The sequence below is a fragment of the Astyanax mexicanus genome, chromosome 17 (assembly GCF_023375975.1).
Source record: "Astyanax mexicanus isolate ESR-SI-001 chromosome 17, AstMex3_surface, whole genome shotgun sequence".
NCBI lineage: Eukaryota > Metazoa > Chordata > Actinopteri > Characiformes > Acestrorhamphidae > Astyanax > Astyanax mexicanus.
The window spans coordinates 13,120,226-13,139,176 of NC_064424.1; the positions used below are offsets into that span (position 1 = coordinate 13,120,226).

At 37.7% G+C, this 18,951-nt stretch overlaps 1 protein-coding gene across 1 annotated transcript in view; it reads left to right on the plus strand.

Moving 5' to 3' along the window:
* plrdgb (PITP-less RdgB-like protein) overlaps positions 1-18,951 on the plus strand; it is a 123,943-nt gene that overhangs the window by 39,040 nt on the left and 65,952 nt on the right. Inside the window, exon 2 of the mRNA XM_022676138.2 lies at positions 8,910-9,005. Within this exon, the coding sequence (XP_022531859.2) occupies positions 8,910-9,005 (96 nt within the window). The remainder of the gene's footprint in view (positions 1-8,909; positions 9,006-18,951) is intronic.

Sequence of the window (18,951 nt, forward strand, 5' to 3'; positions counted from 1 at the left end):
AGGTGACTCTACTTCATAAAGCTTAGACATCTAGCAAGAGATGCCTATTTAAAGAATTGAATATATCAAATAAATTATAGTTTATTTAACACTTCTTGTTTACCAAATAATTCCATATGTTTTTGATACTTCAAAGTTTGGATGCCTTCAGTATTAATCTGCAATTCAGAAAAAAACACAGAATTGAAGGTGTGTCCGGACTTTTGACTGGTACTGCGTATCTGACAAACTTCACTGCTAACCTACTTTTGCAGGCCTCTGTTGGTCTCTGTTGATTTTTTTTTTATGTCCGTTGTATGCAAATATAACTGCATCCACTGGCACTAAAATTCCCAGACTTATTAAAATCCCGGCTCTGTTTATGGTTGCATCTATTCCCAGGCATTTTTCGGAGTCGGAGGCTGAAGATGAATAGCTTCATTATAAGCTCATAGGGGAGGCAGAATGTGTTTGTGTGTGTATAATGCAGCTTGGGGATGTGGATTGGGTAACGTAATACTTTTTCTAATAAGAAGGGAAAGGAGAACGGGAGGTATTACTGTAAAATGAGATGGGTTTTTGCCTCGTTCCAATTGAGCTGGTTTACCACAGAGGCAAAGTATGAGAGTGGCTTCTCTGTGATATTTATCATTAAACTTGGAATATGCACAGGTACTCGAGTACTTGCTTATCTGTTTCAGCTTGCAGTATATGAATTCTGAAATCATTCGTTTTGTTTTTGTAGAGATTTTATGTGTAATAGACCAACAAAGTAGAAGGTATTGATTTGTAAAACATTCCTGTAGGTTTATCAGTCACTACCTGTGTTAGTGATTGCTGAAATTATATACTCATTTAAGATGTTCTACATTTTTCACAGTATGATATAAAGTGAGAAGATAAACTTGACTAAAGCTCTTTTAAAAACAAGGGATTTGTCCAACAAAAGCCATTTTACGCTGACAAATTACAATTGCCGTTTTAACCTGGATAGTGGATCACTTTAAATTTAATTCTGGATTTGTAACTTCATTGAAATTGATGATGAAATTGAGTTTCATCATCAAATTTCCCTCTATTGCATAGTGGTGGGCAGAGACTGCATTCTCCACACTAAACCCTGCTATCGACCACTTATTAAATGTGCTCAGAGGGCAGGAGACCAGCAGATATATTAAGGAGAGGATTTACTCTTTAATAACCTCTTCAAACTTGTGCATCGCCTGTGCATTTATCCTGCTTCCATTGCCTTCCAAGTGTGGCTCTCATATCTGAAACATTTCTTAGATTATGGAATGCCTACAGGAATTGCACTGTTATGAAATAATTTGCACACACATTGATCATTTGGTGGCTATAGATGAGTGCATCTTCTTAGTATTAACTACTGTGGTCTAATTGCAATCACTTTGACATTGTTTGTAATTCTCCAAAAAAATATAATTTTCTTATCCATAATAATAACAATAATTTAGGTGGATGCAGTTTCAGTTGATTGTAAATGTACATTGTAAATGTTTGTTTATACATAGGAAGATTTTCCACTGTGGTGCAGTCAAGCAGAATACTATATTGCAATGATTGAATGTGCTCCTGTGAGTTTATTAGTCACTACATGTGTTAGAATGCTGCATTTGATTAAATAATATTGTCATATTTGTGATATATGATGTCCTATAATGATAAAGATCTACTTAATGTTCAACATTGTTTACACTTGAGAAAATATGAATGCTCTTTTTAACAAGGTACTTGGTCAGCAAAATCAATTTTACACGTTTGCTCTTTAAAAATGTAATTTTGCTGATTTTTCCCTTATGTCTTTTTTTTTTAATCAGTAAGCCCATTCTACCTTTCCCACTCCCATAATAAGCCCTGCCTCTGCACACTTGATTTTTTCTTGTTTTAAACTTAAGAATAATGTTTTTTTTAATCCATAATAATAATTTAAGTGGCCATAGAACGCGTTTTTACAACACAAATGTTTGCATTTCTACAGTGGACAATTTCCCATACTGGTGCAGCCCTGCTAATTATATTTCAATTACTCTTCGTTCCACTGTGGATTTGAAAGCACTTTTTTATCGTTAAGGCTGTACAAAGAGTGAACAATCACTTGGAAAGGGGAATCTTCATTACCCTGTCATTCAGACAGATTTGAGAGGCAGGAGGTTTTCTCTTTAATGAAGAAGAACTGGAGGATTATCGATTAAGGTCAGAGTGCTGAAAATGACCCTTCATCAGACGTGAAGGAGAAAAGAAGAAGAGCCTGCGGGGATTATGGAGCAGCCACGTTAATGACCCTTTGCCTGTGAGCCATTAAAAACTCATCACCATCATCAAAAGACCTGGCAGGATCAGAGCTGGAGACAGACAGAGATAGAGAGATGAGTGTTGGAGAGAGGCAAGGGCAGTCAGGGAGTAAAAATCTTGCTGTGCTGCTGAGCCTGCTGCTCTTTATCTGCACGAGAGGAGGGTTTTTAATACTTTTAAGGCTGATTGATTCTTCTCATGCACTTCTGAGTTTGTGTAATGATATGAAGCTAATGTACAAGGCTTTTACAGTTACAGAGATGTTTCTGGAGGCTTCTACTAGACCAGGGGTGTCCAAACTACGGCCCGTGGGCCATTTGCGGCCCGTTTCCTTTTTTGGAGCGGCCCTCGAGGTATTTTAGAAATAGAATGAAAGTTGGCCCGCTGTTAAGCAGGTTTTTATAATCTGAGATTCAAAGTTTGAATGCTAGGTGTCAGAAATGGGCCAAAAAGTATAAAAGCGGAGAGGTGCGCAGTTCTAGCGCAGAAAAACTGGCCGAAGAGTCTAAAAGCGGAGAGAGTGCACATTTCTAGCGCAGATAAACGGGGCCAAAGAGTCTAAAAGCGGAGAGGGTGCGCATTTCTAGCGCAGATAAACGGGGCCAAAGAGTCTAAAAGCGGAGAGAGTGCTCATTTTTAGCGGCGAAAAACGGGCCAAATAGTCTAAAAGCGGAGAGAGTGCACATTTTTAGCGGAGAAAAATGGGCTAAGTAGTCTAAAAGCGAGAGAGTGCACATTTTTAGCGGAGAAAAACGGGCTAAATAGTCTAAAAGCGGAGAGAGTGCACATTTTTTGCGGCGAAAAACGGGGCAAAGAGTCTAAAAGCGGAGAGAGTGCGCATTTTTAGCGCAGAAAAACGGGGCCAAAGAGTCTAAAAGCGGAGAGGGTGCGCATTTCTAGCTCAGATAAACGGGGCAAAAGAGTCTAAAAGCGGAGAGAGTGCACATTTTTAGCGGAGAAAAACGGGCCAAAGAGTCTTAAAGTTGCCGTAATTAAGGAGTTTAATATTAAGAGACATCATGAAATGAAACATAAATTTGAAAAATCTTAGTTTACACAACACTGTCAAAGATAGATAAAGATAGTAAGTCAAGTAAAATGGTGTGTAAATGAAATAATCAGGAAAAAAAAATATTATTTAAAGTGGTATATTTCATTATTTGTTTTATTACAGAGTGTGGCCCGTGACTTCAAATATATTTCTCCTTCTGACCCCCAACAAAAAAAGTTTGGACACCCCTGTACTAGACTATTATTAATTCTTGTCTGGTGCTCCACAATTTCATTTCTTCTCCAGTGCTGCCTTGATTTTTGGATCAGTAATTGGGGCATTTCATTGACCAACAGCACAAGGTTGTGGATTGAAGTGCTAATAAAGGTGGACTGGTCCAATTTATAATGAGTTCCGCTCACAGACCTCAAGGCAACTCTGGAAGTCTCAGAAATTTAATAGATTTTTGAGGTCACGCTGCCCGGCACCAGGCGGTGACCACCTGAGCCCCAAACATGAATCATTTTAACTCTGACCTTGCTTCAGTTTAGAAGAAGCTCAACAGTTCCAGTATATACTCAGTAGAACCTTGATAGTCTGCTATAGGTTTTGCTACTGAGAAGACCTACAGGTTATAGACTGAACGACCAAGAAAAAAAATGTTTGCAAAAAATAGTTGGAGGTTACCAGGTTAAACATTTATACTGATATTTGCAATATTTATTGAGTTGCACATACAGCATACAGTAATGTGTAATGCATGCATAATGGAACAGGCCAGATTTCTCAGCATGGTGTTGTAGAGGTTCCTAATGGTGTCCTGCGATAATATATCACGTGTAGGTTAAATATTCTCTCACAGTTCCAGATCTCTCACTGCAGATTTTGCAGTAGGGGTGTTGATAGCATGTCTAATAGCATCCTACACGTTTTTTATCGCTGAAAGGTCTGATGATGTAGCTGCTTGAGATGGCAGCTGTATGTGGATGAGCATTGTCCTGTTGGAATAGTGCACTGGAGTGTGCATTCAAAAAAGTAGAGCTCAGTAACGTAATATTGGTCTGTCAAAATTAACATAATGAAGACCAGGTGATCTTGCATAATAGACTTTCTGGACGTGTTATGCATGACAACAAACCAATGTTGATGTTGCCGCTGATTATAGGGGCTCCATACACAGATATGCTAGTTGTCTCCACTAAGATAAAAGTAGGACGCATCACTGAAGATGACCCACTGCCATTATGAGTCAATCCATAAAAGTCTGGCACAAATATCCACCATTTTTTTCATTTATGTCATTTGATTTAATCTGGGGTGATTTATAACTTAGGGGTGTACATTATGGACAAAGAACCAGATATGTGTTTTTTTTTTGTTGGTCACTTGGCTTCGTTGCACTCATTTTTTTGTTATGCTAAGCAGTAGTTTGGTGTGAGAGCGTTTATTGTGGACCTCTACCTCACTCTTTGTACATTCACTCTGCCGTACTGTTCCTCACTTTTCCTCACTCTGCCTCCAGCCTAGTTATGTCACACGAGCACAGTCTGCAGTGTGAAGAGCTCCCTCTAGTGCTGCACATGGTTAATGCAGTTTAACGATTATTAGTATGATTGGACATACGCTTTTCGCGAAAACTTCGTAAATGTACGCTTTTTTGCCCATTGGAAAATGAATGGGGAGAATTTCGCACGCCCGTGTATGGCACAGTTTCTGTGATACGAAGACGAAATTCAGGCAACCAATAGAACTTATGGCCTTCTTTCCAAAAATATGTGTCACGGAATGATACAATATACGTTTTTTGTACAATTGTCGTACGAACTTGCCCCATTGGAATGAATGGGGCCCATTGAAGGATGGCAGCTAGATCTCCAGTACTGTGTGTATGGAGCTACTGGTTCAAAGTTTGGGTACACCAGCACCCCCGACAGAGCTCCAGTAATATGTGTGTATGGAATTACTGGCCAACACCATAGCATCCAGCCACGAATCAGCACTGCAATCACACTCGCAGTTTCTGCAGGAACTGCTATCTAGTTTAAAATGTTATCCATTGATAAATTGATTAATTTTTTTTATGAAGAGTGTAACTTCATCACACATAACGCAAATGCCACGCTTTCTTTATAATCAATTATTCAGAGCATTAATCAAGAAGTGTGGCCTCCATCTTTGCAGGGATGTATAAGCCTGAGGGCTCTTTTGAAGAAAGAGCAGAAGAAAGCCTCTGAACCTGCCTGTAGTTCCTCCCTCTCATCTCTTAAACTAATGTGTCTGCTGTGGAGAAGCAGGTTGTCGCTGCTGTTGGTTAAGATGTAAAGGTAGAAAATGCGCCGCATCTACAAAGCAGCCGAGAACAATGCAGCGTGAATGCAGGGGTCTTTTGCCGGCTTATCACAGCTTGGCTAAATCCAGTGTTGGCTCTCACTTTGCTTCTCCAGCGGCGTGGGTGCTTTTCTGTTTTAATTAGCCACGCTCAGCTTCAAAGTGGCGCTCCCTCTGGGAGACGTTTTCACGACTGTATTTCTTCACAGGAGGATAAGCTCTGGGAAAAGCCGCTGATCTTCAGGGTTCAGATGATTTCCTCTCGGTGTTTACTGAGATCTGACGTTAGGAGACCAGACACAATAACAAACAACGCTGACATTTGCCCTGAAACACTTCACAGCTGCTGTAGATCAGTTTGATGAGTGCAGGCTTAGTGCTTAAACAACACTCAGGTTGTCAGCATTGCTTTGATTGAACTGATGAATAAACTCTGATTGTATGTTGATTACATAGAGAGTTCCTATCGAGATTCCTTCATATGCTTTGTGGAAGCTTTTCCTCACCAGCGCTGTCCTTCAGCTGCTCTTGAGAGGGTTAAATAGGAGTTTCTTGAAAGCTGCTTTGTGATGATGCCTGCTGTAAAGGGTGCTATACAAATAAATTTGAATTTGAAAGATAGTGCTAGTTTGTGCAGGGGTTTAGATTAGATTAGATTAGATTTATGCAGTGTACAAGTACAGAGCCAATGAAATGCAGTTAGCATCCAACCAGAAGTGCAATATACAGTGTTATTTACATAAAGTGCATAGATATAAGTATATATACATAAGTTTAAATATATAAATATACAAATATATAATAAGATCTAGGGGTGGGCGATATGGCTCTAAAATAATATCACGATATTTCATGGTATTTTCGCGATAACGATACTCTTGGCGATATAAATTTACACTACTGCAACAAAATGAAAATTAAATTTTAATATTGCATACGATTTAAGTCAGACCCCTATCTGAGATATGAAAAAATACGAGAAGAATTTGATCAGATTTGTTACAGAAGTCAATGATCCAGAATGTCATGATGACTTATAACGCACTCTAAATATCTCCATGTAACCGGGATTAAAGTAAAATAAACGATACTGGACAGACATTATCTGTCTCTAGTATATAAATATTGGAAAATGAAAACAGTGTGAAAAAAGTAGTACCCTCATGTAATAATTGGGGGTGGGTGATATAGCACGATGTTTTAAACGTATAATATCGTTCACGATATTAAAAAATGTTGGCAATATTATCGCGTACGATATGATATGGCACACCCCTAATGAGATCTACAGAAGTATCTTACATAAATGCAATATGAATGTGCAGGTAGCAGCAATACAGTTTAAGGCATAAAGTGTAGGGCAGTGTAAACAGTGGAATACAGTAGTGTATACAGACAATATTAATACATGAGTGGAATACAAACCAAACTACTGATAAATGAGCATATAGCAATATGTTGGCAAATATAAATAAAGTGCAATAATAGTACAGAGGGTGCAAGGATGCAGATAAGGAGTGCAATGTTAAAGTGTATATGCAGAGTTCATGAATATAGAGTGTTAGTGTGATGTTAAAGTATCTGTGCAGTGTTCGCCATAATTACAGCTTCAGGGAAAAAGCTCTTTCTGAGTCTGCTGGTGCGGGAGCGGAGGCTCCTGTAACGCCTGCCAGATGGAAGGAGGGTGAAAAGATTGTGGTTCAGATGAGAAATGTCCTTGATGATATTCCTCACCCTGCCCAGGCAGCGTTTGTGGTAAATGTCCTGGATGGTGGGTAACTGGGTGCCTGTGATGCATTGGGCCGTCTTCATTACTCGCTGGAGTGCTTTTTGGTCAGCAGCGCAGCAGTTGCCGTAACATACTGAGATGCAATTAAAATATTAATTAAAACTTCTAGTTAAAACTACTGCGGAGTAACAGTTTTTTTGGCCATGATAAATTAAACATCTACAATTGAAGCTTGGAGAAAATGGTACATATATTTTATGTATTTTATATTAAACTCTATGTTGCCCTTGTTCAGTATTTTAGAAAAGAGTGTTGTGCTGCCACCGTAGAAGCACTGGGGTTTCATTAGTCTCTGCAAAACATAGTAGTTAGATTTTTTTGTGCCGTTTTTTAATTGCACTGGTATGCCAAAAGACAACAAAATAGATAACACTTTTCAAACTGATCATGAAGTGTTGTTACTTTAGTGTTTATTGGACAGCTTGGGAATACCCACACCGGAATAAATTGATATCTTATTTTTTTGGCAATGAATACATACAAAAAAATAAGCAAACATGCAAGCCTTTTACAACATTTCTCATTCTACAACGTCACATGTTCACTGGGAATACATCCAATAGGGCATTACCGCTGACAGTGGACAGCACAGTAGGTGGTGTTGGTTGTGACCGGCAGCGTCTGGTTAGAACTGTCTATGCAAACAATCAAGCAACTCTTGCAGAAATCATTATATCCTCATTCAATACAGAAGAAAAAATAAAAGTTGTGGGACATGATGTATTGAAATATATTTTAACATCTATATGTTGACCCCACATATGGATGTCCTCCATTGTCAGTAATAAAAACAGGAGGGGTTAAACGTGGAGCCGCCTCTGGGTTCTACACTGCTTATATAAACCAGATACGTAAGATTGAGGTCGAATGCAGTGATGGGGCCCGTTTAGAAAGCCCAACTGATCCCAGTAACAACACAGCCCATGCCCAGAGGCCTGAGTTTGCAGGTTTAATGCTAGCACCAACATCTGAGCGTGAGTTTATGGTGCTCTGTTGCCCAATCCTGTGGTCAAAATAATTCTGAGTATGCTTCAGACCCATAGAAGATGGCTAAAGGTGTTTTAGGCTTTGGAAGTAATCAAATTCAATATAGGTTCTGATTGAATTTACCTCAGAACCATTGGCAATAGCGTGGTGTAACTTTACCAGCCATGTTTAAACAGCAGTTTTTTTTATAAATTACTCTAAAAAAAAGAGTACACTATACCTGTTTAGTGGCTTAATTTAGCTACACCAATTATCACGTAATAGCTTGGGTTGGGGAATGAAGAAAGAGGCAAACACAATTATCAGATTTAAATATCACAAAGAGCGGTTGGGAGTTGGGAGAAGTTTAAAGAGCAAAACTTCCCTCAGTGCTGTCATTCATTTTCTCTCCTCCGCAATGTGAATTTTTGTTCATTTTGACTGATGTATAAAATCCACACTTTCATATACAATGGTTGTGAATATGTGTGTGACAAATCTGACTGTTTTTAAGCCAATTGATTGCTTTCTTTTGTTTTGCAGTTCCCTCACGGAAGTATAGTGCATCTCACTGGAGGCTCCAGAACATTGCCCAGGAATCCATGGACAGCTCAGATGAGGAGTTCTTTGATGCCAGAGGTAGGTGGTTAATTACGTCATGCTGTTACAATTTGATTAAAACTCTTAGAAATTGTTTTTTTTGTTTTACATGAAATGAATTAAACATATAACAATAAAACCTGTGGCTTTGACGCCATCGAATCTTCACATTACACTACCCACTACATTTGGTTGCCTTAATCCTAATGCAGTTGCTACCATTGTGCATCATGGTTACTTACTCACTCCTTTATATTAAATCTACTCTCAGTGTTTTGAATCGGAAAATCTGAAATTCTTTAAATGTGACATTACACTGCATTGTAACACTTTTTTAACTTTTTGACATTCATTTTTTTTGTTATCACAACCATGTTGGCTTTATTTCGTGAAGAAACTCTTAATCATACACAAATAGCCCTTTTCCACCAAGCACATTCCATTCAGGCATATAAGAACCTTGGTGCTTATCGGCAAACTGGCCCAAGTTGGCATTTGCACCAGTTTTACGTCATCAACAGAGGGATCTGCACAACGGCCCTCTGTTCACACTCAAGAACCTATTTTTTTTGGTGGAAATGTACAGAAAGTTTGAAAATTAAGTGTGTGAACCCAAACAGAGTCTGTTCCATATTGGTAGAGAAGAGCTAAATTGATTTAACCAGAAGGTTATCAGTAATGTCACACCCATTGTGACAAAGTTCTGCTGCATTCACATTCACAGTAGTACATTTAAACAAATGCACATATCATAACTATTATCACAGTTCACAGGTATAGGAAAAAATTCTTCAATCAGTATAAACATTATTTTTATTCCAAGCCATTTTGGAGTAATTCTGTTGATCCATTCATTATGCATGTTTTGCAAACTGCAGATTTACATTATATTCAAAGGTAAAAAAAGTTTTTTTGAGGCAGCCATGCCATCAGCAACAAATCTAACCCGTACATCTACACTGACATGTCCGAACATCATCCCTCAGATTTTCAGGCTACGAAGTCAACAGATCCTGACCTGGTTTAACAAGAAAAGACTAGTTTTGTTGAAGGTCTAGCATGCTGTGCTCTATTTGATCATGATGTAAGGCTTATATCATGACACACATCCTATTGTAAAGTTGCTGCCCACACCCAGCCTCACTCCTTTTCCCTCTAAGAGTCTCTCAACAACTTTCAGACATTTAAATATCATTAGAGTGTGGACAGAACTAAAATTTCTGTTTAATATTCCTCCTTTGAGAAATTTAAGCTTAGAAGCAATGTTCAGTTCAGAGGCTCCTCACGGCTTAATCTAATCTGCGCTGTAGAGTTCGTCTGAGCCACATCTGATAGCTAGCTGTGAGCTTACGCAAGCAATAAAGGGCTCTGGAGGACAGGACGGATATGAACAAAGAGTGTGATAGCACTTTTTGTTTGAAAATGGCTCAAAGATCAAAGGGGTGCAGGGTACACAGCAATAAGAGCTATACTAAAGTGTCTAGAAAGATGATAGAGGTGAATTTGACCCTATTGATTTGTGCTGGCACTGTCAGGGCTTCTGGCACTACGAATATCAGGATTCATAAGCAGCACAAGTGTTAAGAGTGTGTGTATGTGTGTGTGTCTGTGTGTGTGTGTGTGTGTAGGAGAACAGCTGTTATGTTGAGGCACCTGTTTTGACTTATGCACTTATGAACTGCTCAGAATGTGTATCTGAATGAATATATCTGTTTAACATCTTGTCATTGTCATCTTGTAATTAATTCACTGATTATTTTAGTGATTATTCAATAAAGACAATAAAACAATTAATTAAACTAACAGTAGTAAATCATGCAGATTCGTTTAAAGATTCCAGAATACTTAATACGATTAAAGTAAACAATATTCATTGTCTTTTTTTAATGTAAAACTTCAGATTGTTCAAATAATTAATCGTGACAGTCCTAATTGAGATAAATTATACCCAGACATGATGTATTAGCTTGTATTTTGCCTCTAATACTAATGCCTGATCATTGCAAGGCAGTCTTCATTTCTCCTCCTCATCTGTTGAATGAATCATGCATAGCAGTCAGGTAGATTTATACACAAACTTCCATGATTTAACTTATTCATGCCCTCATGTAGGAGGAAGTGAATCTGCTAGTGCGTTTTCTTCTGCTTCTTTTTTTGCTTCACTGCATTGCTGCACTTTGTACAGTTTGTATGTGTATAACCCGTGTATCAGTATAGGCTTTTTAGTAGGGTTAAATCGGACTGTGGTTCATTTTCTTCTTTGACACAATTTGTATGGACATGTGTCAAGAGATGACAAGACAAGACAAGACAAGAAATACAGTTATAATACTCAGAAGCAGACCAAGACCTTTGAGAGGAGATGGCCAACAAAAGAACGTGGTCTGACCTTAGACCGAACCAATTATCATCTGTACTACTCAGGTTTGAACTAAGCAGTTCCTGTAGCCGGGTTTAGTCATGAATATTGTGAATAAATGCCATATTTTTCTTTGCTCATTAACTACACAGTTATGCCAGAACACAGGACCTTCTTCCTGTATTTACTTTCTTGCTCACATATCAGGCAGGTTTGACCAGTAGGTAGAGAGAACATTTTCACATGGTTTGTTTTGATGCATTTTGAAGCACTAACATTGCGTGCACACCACACGTTTTAAAAGTACTCTCCGTCGCTTTTACAGCAGGCGATGAGTTGCTGGCAGGCGTGTTTACCTGCTAGTAAGGCAGGTTGTGTACTGGACTGAACTGTTTTCTCAGCTGTAAAAGTATTTTATATAATTTACAAAATATATATAGCTACACGTTGATTTAATTGTGCTTGTGTTCTAGCAAATAAGCAGCATTTTTTTCATTTTTCTGAGGTGATAACTTTCTCCAAACATTAGATACACAAAATGCAGAGCTGAATATTTAAAGCATGACTGCACTTTAGATGCGTGAGAGATTGTGCTGGCTGGGAGTGTGCTTTACCAGTTGCAAACAAATTCTGTTTGTGTGTACTCCAACATGAAGTAAAAGGAAGAAATCTTCAGTAAGGACCAGTCAGAGGAATGTTCAAACCTGCTTTCTGATTGGTAGTTTCTGCCACACTTCAATGTTCATTTGCAGAGTGTTGCTCTCGGTTGCATCACTGCACGCCGCTGGGTGTCGCTGACTCTCATTGAAAATAAATGACTCGAGAGCTCTTCGTCACTTTTGTAGCTTGTGGTGTGCACGCATGGTTACGCATGGTTTTCCTGTGTGAAAACAAACCAGACCGAGGGGAAAATGCTCCAAGTTTAACTGATGTGCACCAGAGCTAACAAAAATGACTAAGTAAAAATGCCTGTAGTATTAAGCCCTATCCGGACGGGATTAGTTTCTCAGGGGGGCATCTGTGAAAAATATTTCACACTTCTGCTCAGGGATAAAACTTTTACATCTGGAGTGCAATTGAAAAAAACAGGAGGACCAGTGAGTTATTTGGCTTTTCTTGGTCACATGATATCACATTCAGTAGCTCCTCCATTTCCATTCGCTGTTGTGTTCACGTGGATCTCTGTGGAAACGTGTGCCCGAAGTGTAATTATGGTGCGTGGCAGTGGACAAATAGCTTTTTTATTAAATGCGAGGTGACAAAACCCAGAGATGTGCATTGGGACAGAACTAAAATTACCCAATTAAATGAGCGAAAAACAGTAGGTAATTCAACCTTTAATTTTCTCAGAGGACTTTCGAGAAAAACACATACATGGTCGTTCTGGACGGAAATAAAATTACAGTGATACATAAAAGAGAAAATTACCCCAGGACCTCCTGAGAAACACTTAGGGGAGCTTTACAACAACTGACCAGTGACAGAAAATTAAGGCAGGCTGTTGAAACCAAATAAACAATAGAAAAAGAAAAAGTACTGTAGCACAGGTCAGTGAGGATATGATTTTTGCATAATAAGCATCTTCGTTTGGCAAATTCAGAATATAGTGCTTTTATTGCACTTAATTACCCAATAATGATAAACAATGATTTTGCCAGTAATCAAACCATCACATTTACATGCACTCAGGTAATCAGATAATGGGAAAACTTTGGGTTTACATAAGTCAGGGAAATATTGAATTTCTACTCTGCAACCAGACACTTATTTACCCCTAGAAGCATGTGATGTAAACTTCTTGTAAACTTACTGTTGCAACATTTTGGAAAACATAGACACATGTGGTTCTTTGTTTCTTCACAGTTCTGTCCTTTTTGACAGCTTTCAAAATGTTACTGCAAAAACAGCAAACAAGTAAACAAATGTTCATCCAGGAAAACTGAAAGTTTATACAGTACATTTGCCAGGAAATCTGATTTCTGAGCTAAAATCTAGTTCTTTTCGTTTGACTTTTTAAATCAGCTCTCTTAGGCTTTCATCTAAAAAAAAACTCTGACTTAAATAATCAGAACACTGGATTGATTTTATTTGGATTGAATGTGTGACTGCATCTAAACACACAGATTGTAAAAAAACACAAATCTAAATGTGTACTCTGGTCTGGACTACAGGTGTGAAAATGGCATAATTAAACCAATGTATTTCATTTACTGAGTGCTTCAGATTGTTTTAAAGAGCAGTTGAAAATACCTGTGTGATAGGATTGCAGGTCGCAGAACATCATCATGATATTACGGTACTAAAATGGAGATGTCACAGTGCATTGTGGAAAATAGACATTTTATTAATTATGATATGTTATTCAGCCGCATTGTTTGAACACAAACAACTAACACCAATCAGCAACCCACTCTTACACCCACACAGTAACTCAGGATTGTGGCATGCGTCACACTGCTCCTGCCTCACGGCTGTAATCTCATTAGTAGTTTACACAACAGCTGGATACATTTATCATCTTTCACAACGTTTTTGTTAATATTGTTGGAATATTGAATTAGCTCAATAATTTAGCTTATAAGCTCATAGGCCAAAAGTATTGGGTATAGAGTGGAACTCTCCAGTATTTAAATGTGGCTGGTTTAACGCTTTTTTATTGGTGTTTGGGTGATTGTAGCAGAAGTTGGATTGGATGCCAAAAAAGAATCCAGTTCCATAACAAATTTGTACTGTATTTTCTGTTTTGAGCAGTTTTAGTATGATGGCTTACAGTAAATTATCATATAAAGTAAAGAGCTTTAATAAAATATTATACAAAACATTGTTATGTATCTATATCTGTTTGTTAACTAATGCACATGTACAGCCATCCATGAGGCGGGTACATAATATGATTTCTATTTACAATAGTGGCGTAAAAGTGTTTCTCACATTACAGCACAATGCATACAAAACAAACCATGCACTGAATTTAATTATTTGTGATGTGTGTGCCATTTGTAAATTAATTTTGTTTTTTTTATATTTTATTAAAATTGTTTTTTTTAGGTTTTCAGTTTGCCAATGATTGTGTTGACATAATTTATCAGAAATGTGGAAACTATAGAAATGTGGAATTTACATATTTAAATAAAAAAATGACACTATTCCATCTATTTAAGTCTAATGCTATATGGCCAAAACTCAAAATAATTCTTGTTTTGCAAAATAAAATTTTGCTCATACTATACTATACTAGTGTTTTAAAATGAACTAACTGCAAATACTGTTCTGTTAGATTAACTTAAACATAAATGAAGTGTGGAGGTTGTGATAAAATGCAGTTTCAATAAAAAATCATGCATTAAATTTAATTATTTGTATGTGATGTGTGCATCATTTTTTATATAAATATTGTTTATTTTATTAAAACAAGTTTCTTTTAGGTTATTTTATTTTAACAATGATTGTGTTGACATCATTTATCAGAAATGTGAAAACTGTAGAAATGTGGAATTTACATTATTTTTATTTTAGTGCAGCAGATTCCATGGTTATTTGTTTAAGTCTAATGCTTTATGGCCAAAACTTAAAATAAAAAATATTGTTTTGGAAAATAGAATTTTACATATATTTTACTATACTATACTATCATGTATATGTATAGTGTTTTAAAATGAACTAACGGGAAATACTGTTCTGTTAGATCAACTTGAACATAAATGAAGTTTGGAGCTTGTGGTAAAATTCTGTTTAAGTTCCTTAATGTAATGCATTTCACAATAGATGTTGTGACAAAGCAGCTTTACAGACATCTAAGTCCACACCTTATTGAGCAAGCCAAAGGTAACAGAGGGAGAGGAGAAAACCTTGTAAGAAACCACAAAACCTATCCTCCACCTGGTTGCACAACAGACAACAAGACAGCAGTAGAATGATTGACCAGATAGATTGAGATAATGAAGAACTATGTCTAATACTTCATAGTTTTAGAGTTAGGAAGATGTTAGTGAGCCTGATACAACTATTAACTGCTTTTATAACTCCTGACAAAAGACATAACATGAAAGCAAGACCTAGCTATAAGGAGTTATAGAGATGTGAGCAAAGGTGTCAATAATAAAATACAAATACTTTGTTACCTTACTTAAGTAGAAATGTTGGTTATCTATACTTTACAGGATTAATTATTTTTCAGACTACTTTGTACTTCTACTTCCTACATTTTCACACAATTATCTGAACTTTCTACTCCTTACATTTTAAAATGTATTTCATTTCAGCTTTTTTTTATTCCAGCTTCTCATCGTTCAATAAAAGCCCTATTCAGATAAATCCCTACACCGGGATAGAGTGAATCCGATTGTGGTTGGATGAGAAGTATAGACATATACCATTCAACACCCTATTGGTTTATCCTGGGATCCATCACACCTGCACACGCACCCCCCACACAAGAACATAGCAGATATATGTAGCCTAGTATGAAGATGGTCTGTGTAGAGACTTCTTTAATATTTTTACACTGTATAAAAATTATTTTCAGTGGGCATATATGCAGCTGAAACATGGAGCCTATAGTGCATTGCATTACAGTCATTATGACTTTAAAAAAAATGTGTTTTAGGGAGGGGGTAGTGCACTATAGGCCCCTGTGGTTTAAGCTTTTATCCTTTATGGCATTTTTCCCCCTTACATTACTTTTAATTTTATACTTTACTTTAAAGAGTAAAACGCTTGAGTTGATACTTCCACAGATGTATTTTAAACCCTAGTATCTATACCTCTACCTCAGTAATGAATATGAATACTTTTGACCCCTTTGGACATAAGTGAGTCAGGCACACCCATTTGACTTGAATGGAGCATTCTTTGGAATGATCTGAAAAGTGTTATGGGTGAAAACTGAATGACAAAAGCTGTGTAAACTGATATCAGTGAACCCAGTGAAATAGATCCTAGAAGTATTAGAAACTCTTTTTTTGCTCATAGCTTATGTGGAGAATATACAGTACTTTAACGGTAAGTGGAGATACTGAGGCGAAATTCCATTTTATAACATATTTGGGCATCATGAAAATACGGTAGTTGTTTTGTTTTTTTTCCCAGTCTCTTCTCTTTTTTTTCAATTTGTGAAATAATAAGTTGCTACCTCAGGCCAGAGGCAGGGAGAACGAACTCTCAGTGGCTTGAAATGATAAAGAAACACCATCATATTTATCAGCCTTACGGAAACATTTCTGTTGTGTTGGAGCCAGCCGGGTCGTAAATGACCAATTCAGTTATTCATGAAGCATAAATTGCCTGATGGTGTTTTTCAAGTGCCGAGCACACAGAGTGGCAGTTGAGTTTTTATAGACAAATGTGCCTTTTGTTAAACACAGTCATTTATCATTTTGTAGGCTTAAATTATAGTGATGAGTAATGTATAGTACTCTGCAAACCTCAGACACCACACTTCACCCGTTTACAATAAATGAGAGCTTGGACTAGGGCTAGGCTAAACATCATAAATATAAAAATATTCAGAACTATTTTATACAAGAAATAAAAACAAATGTCTGTTGGGGGGCTCCGAGTGGTCCAGCAGGTTAAGACTGTGAGATTGCTGGTTAGAATCCTATTTATGTAGCTTGCCATCAGATACCGGAGCCCTGAGAGAGCACAATTGGCTTTGCTCTCTCTGGGTGGGTAGATGGCGCTCTCTCCCCACATCACTCCAAAGGGTGATGTCGATCAGCACAAGGCGTCTGTGAGCTGATGTATTGGAACTGAGTCGCTGCGCTTTCCTATGAGCAGCCCGGCAATGCTACATCAGCAACAGTTGGAAAAGAGGCGGTGGCTGAATTCCCATGTATCAGAGGAGGCATGTGCTAGTCTTCACCCTGCTGGTGTTGGGGCATCACTAGTGATGGGGGAGTCCTAATGGGATAAAAATGGGATTAAAAAGTTAAATAACTTAAATCAGAAAATGAATGTGAATGGGTCATTTGTGTGGAAACGGTTTAGTTTCTAGTTGTGGGGGAATGGTTTAATGCTTATTAAGTAAAAACAGTCTCTTATATTTACTTAAGATGTTAATTTACTCAATTTAACTTGTTAATTTGTTAATATACATCCGTTGCTTCATTTTTTGCCTACAGTTCATGGAAAATAGATGGTACGGGGCAATTTAAAACTAGTAATGTGGTAAAAAATACAAAATAATTATATTTTCCTCTTCTTTTACAGAAGCTAATTCATGCTTCATATACATATTGACTTGAAATATAATAAATTAACTTGTTACACTTAATATACTATTCAGAACTAAGCTGAAGGATGCTGCGCTAACCTGTACTTTGATGTAATTTGAAGGACTTGTGCAACTTACACAAACCCTTGCCCTGCTAATATCATATACAGGGGTTGGACAATAAAACTGAAACACCTGGTTTTAGACCACAATAATTTATTGTCCCGACAGACAGTTCTGGTGGAAACTGGAGAGTTGAGGTGCACATTGAATTCTGCCGTGATTTGGGCAGCTGTGGTTTTATGTTTTTTGGATACAATCCGCGTTAGCACCCGAACATCCCTTTCAGACAGCTTCCTCTTACAGCGTCCACAGTTAATCCTGTTGGATGTGGTTTGTCCTTCTTGGTGGTATGCTGACACTACCCTGGATACCATGGCTCTTGATACATCACAAAGACTTGCTGTCTTGGTCACAGATGCGCCAGCAAGACGTGCACCAACAATTTGTGCTCTTTTGAACTCTGGTATGTCACCCATAATGTTGTGTGCATTGCAATATTTTGAGCAAAACTGTGCTCTTACCCTGCTAACTGAACCTTCACACTCTGCTCCTACTGGTGCAATGTGCAGTTAATGAAGATTGACCACCAGGCTGCTCCAATTTAGCCTTGAAACCTCTCAGACTAAAATGACAGGTGTTTGAGTTTCATTGTCCAACCCCTGTACCTTGGTAATATTTTGACTGGGTATGACTGTAAGGAAAATGTGGATACTGCCCAACTCTACTGTGGATAGAGGAATATTAAATGCCTGCACATCTTTGGAAATTAATTTTCCATCCATCTGGCACCCAATCATCTCAGGCCTCACTCGAACCCTCAAATGTGATAATTCACTCTTTTTTGTTACTAGCACACTTGCCAATGTTCAGCCTCACTCACAATACTCAAGGTAACACCTCACAACTTATACAGGTGCGGGAATCCCCAGGGTAACACTTTGTGATCAATTTACTTACTTCTATCTCATGACTTTTAGCATAATGTACACTTAAGCACTAGCCAAAATGTATTAATTATGTTTTAAGTAACATAATGAAGATCATTTGAGCAGGTCTGACAGCTGAATAGAATTTATTATATTATATATCAGCTGGGAATCAGTATGCAGTTCAGCATGCAGAAAAATAGGGGTGTCTGCATAGCAGCTGTCACAGAATGCACATTCCCCTGTATTCTGATGGCAGTGCAGAAAGCTGACCCAAATCTTTAACGAGCCCATCTGTACAGGCCGGGAACGCAGGGCTTCCCATTTGTCAGCAGCTTCCCCTTATCTTAATAGGCTCTCATGGGCATGAGACCCACACTTTTCACCCATTCATTACCCTCACTATCTGTCATAAAGTGCTAA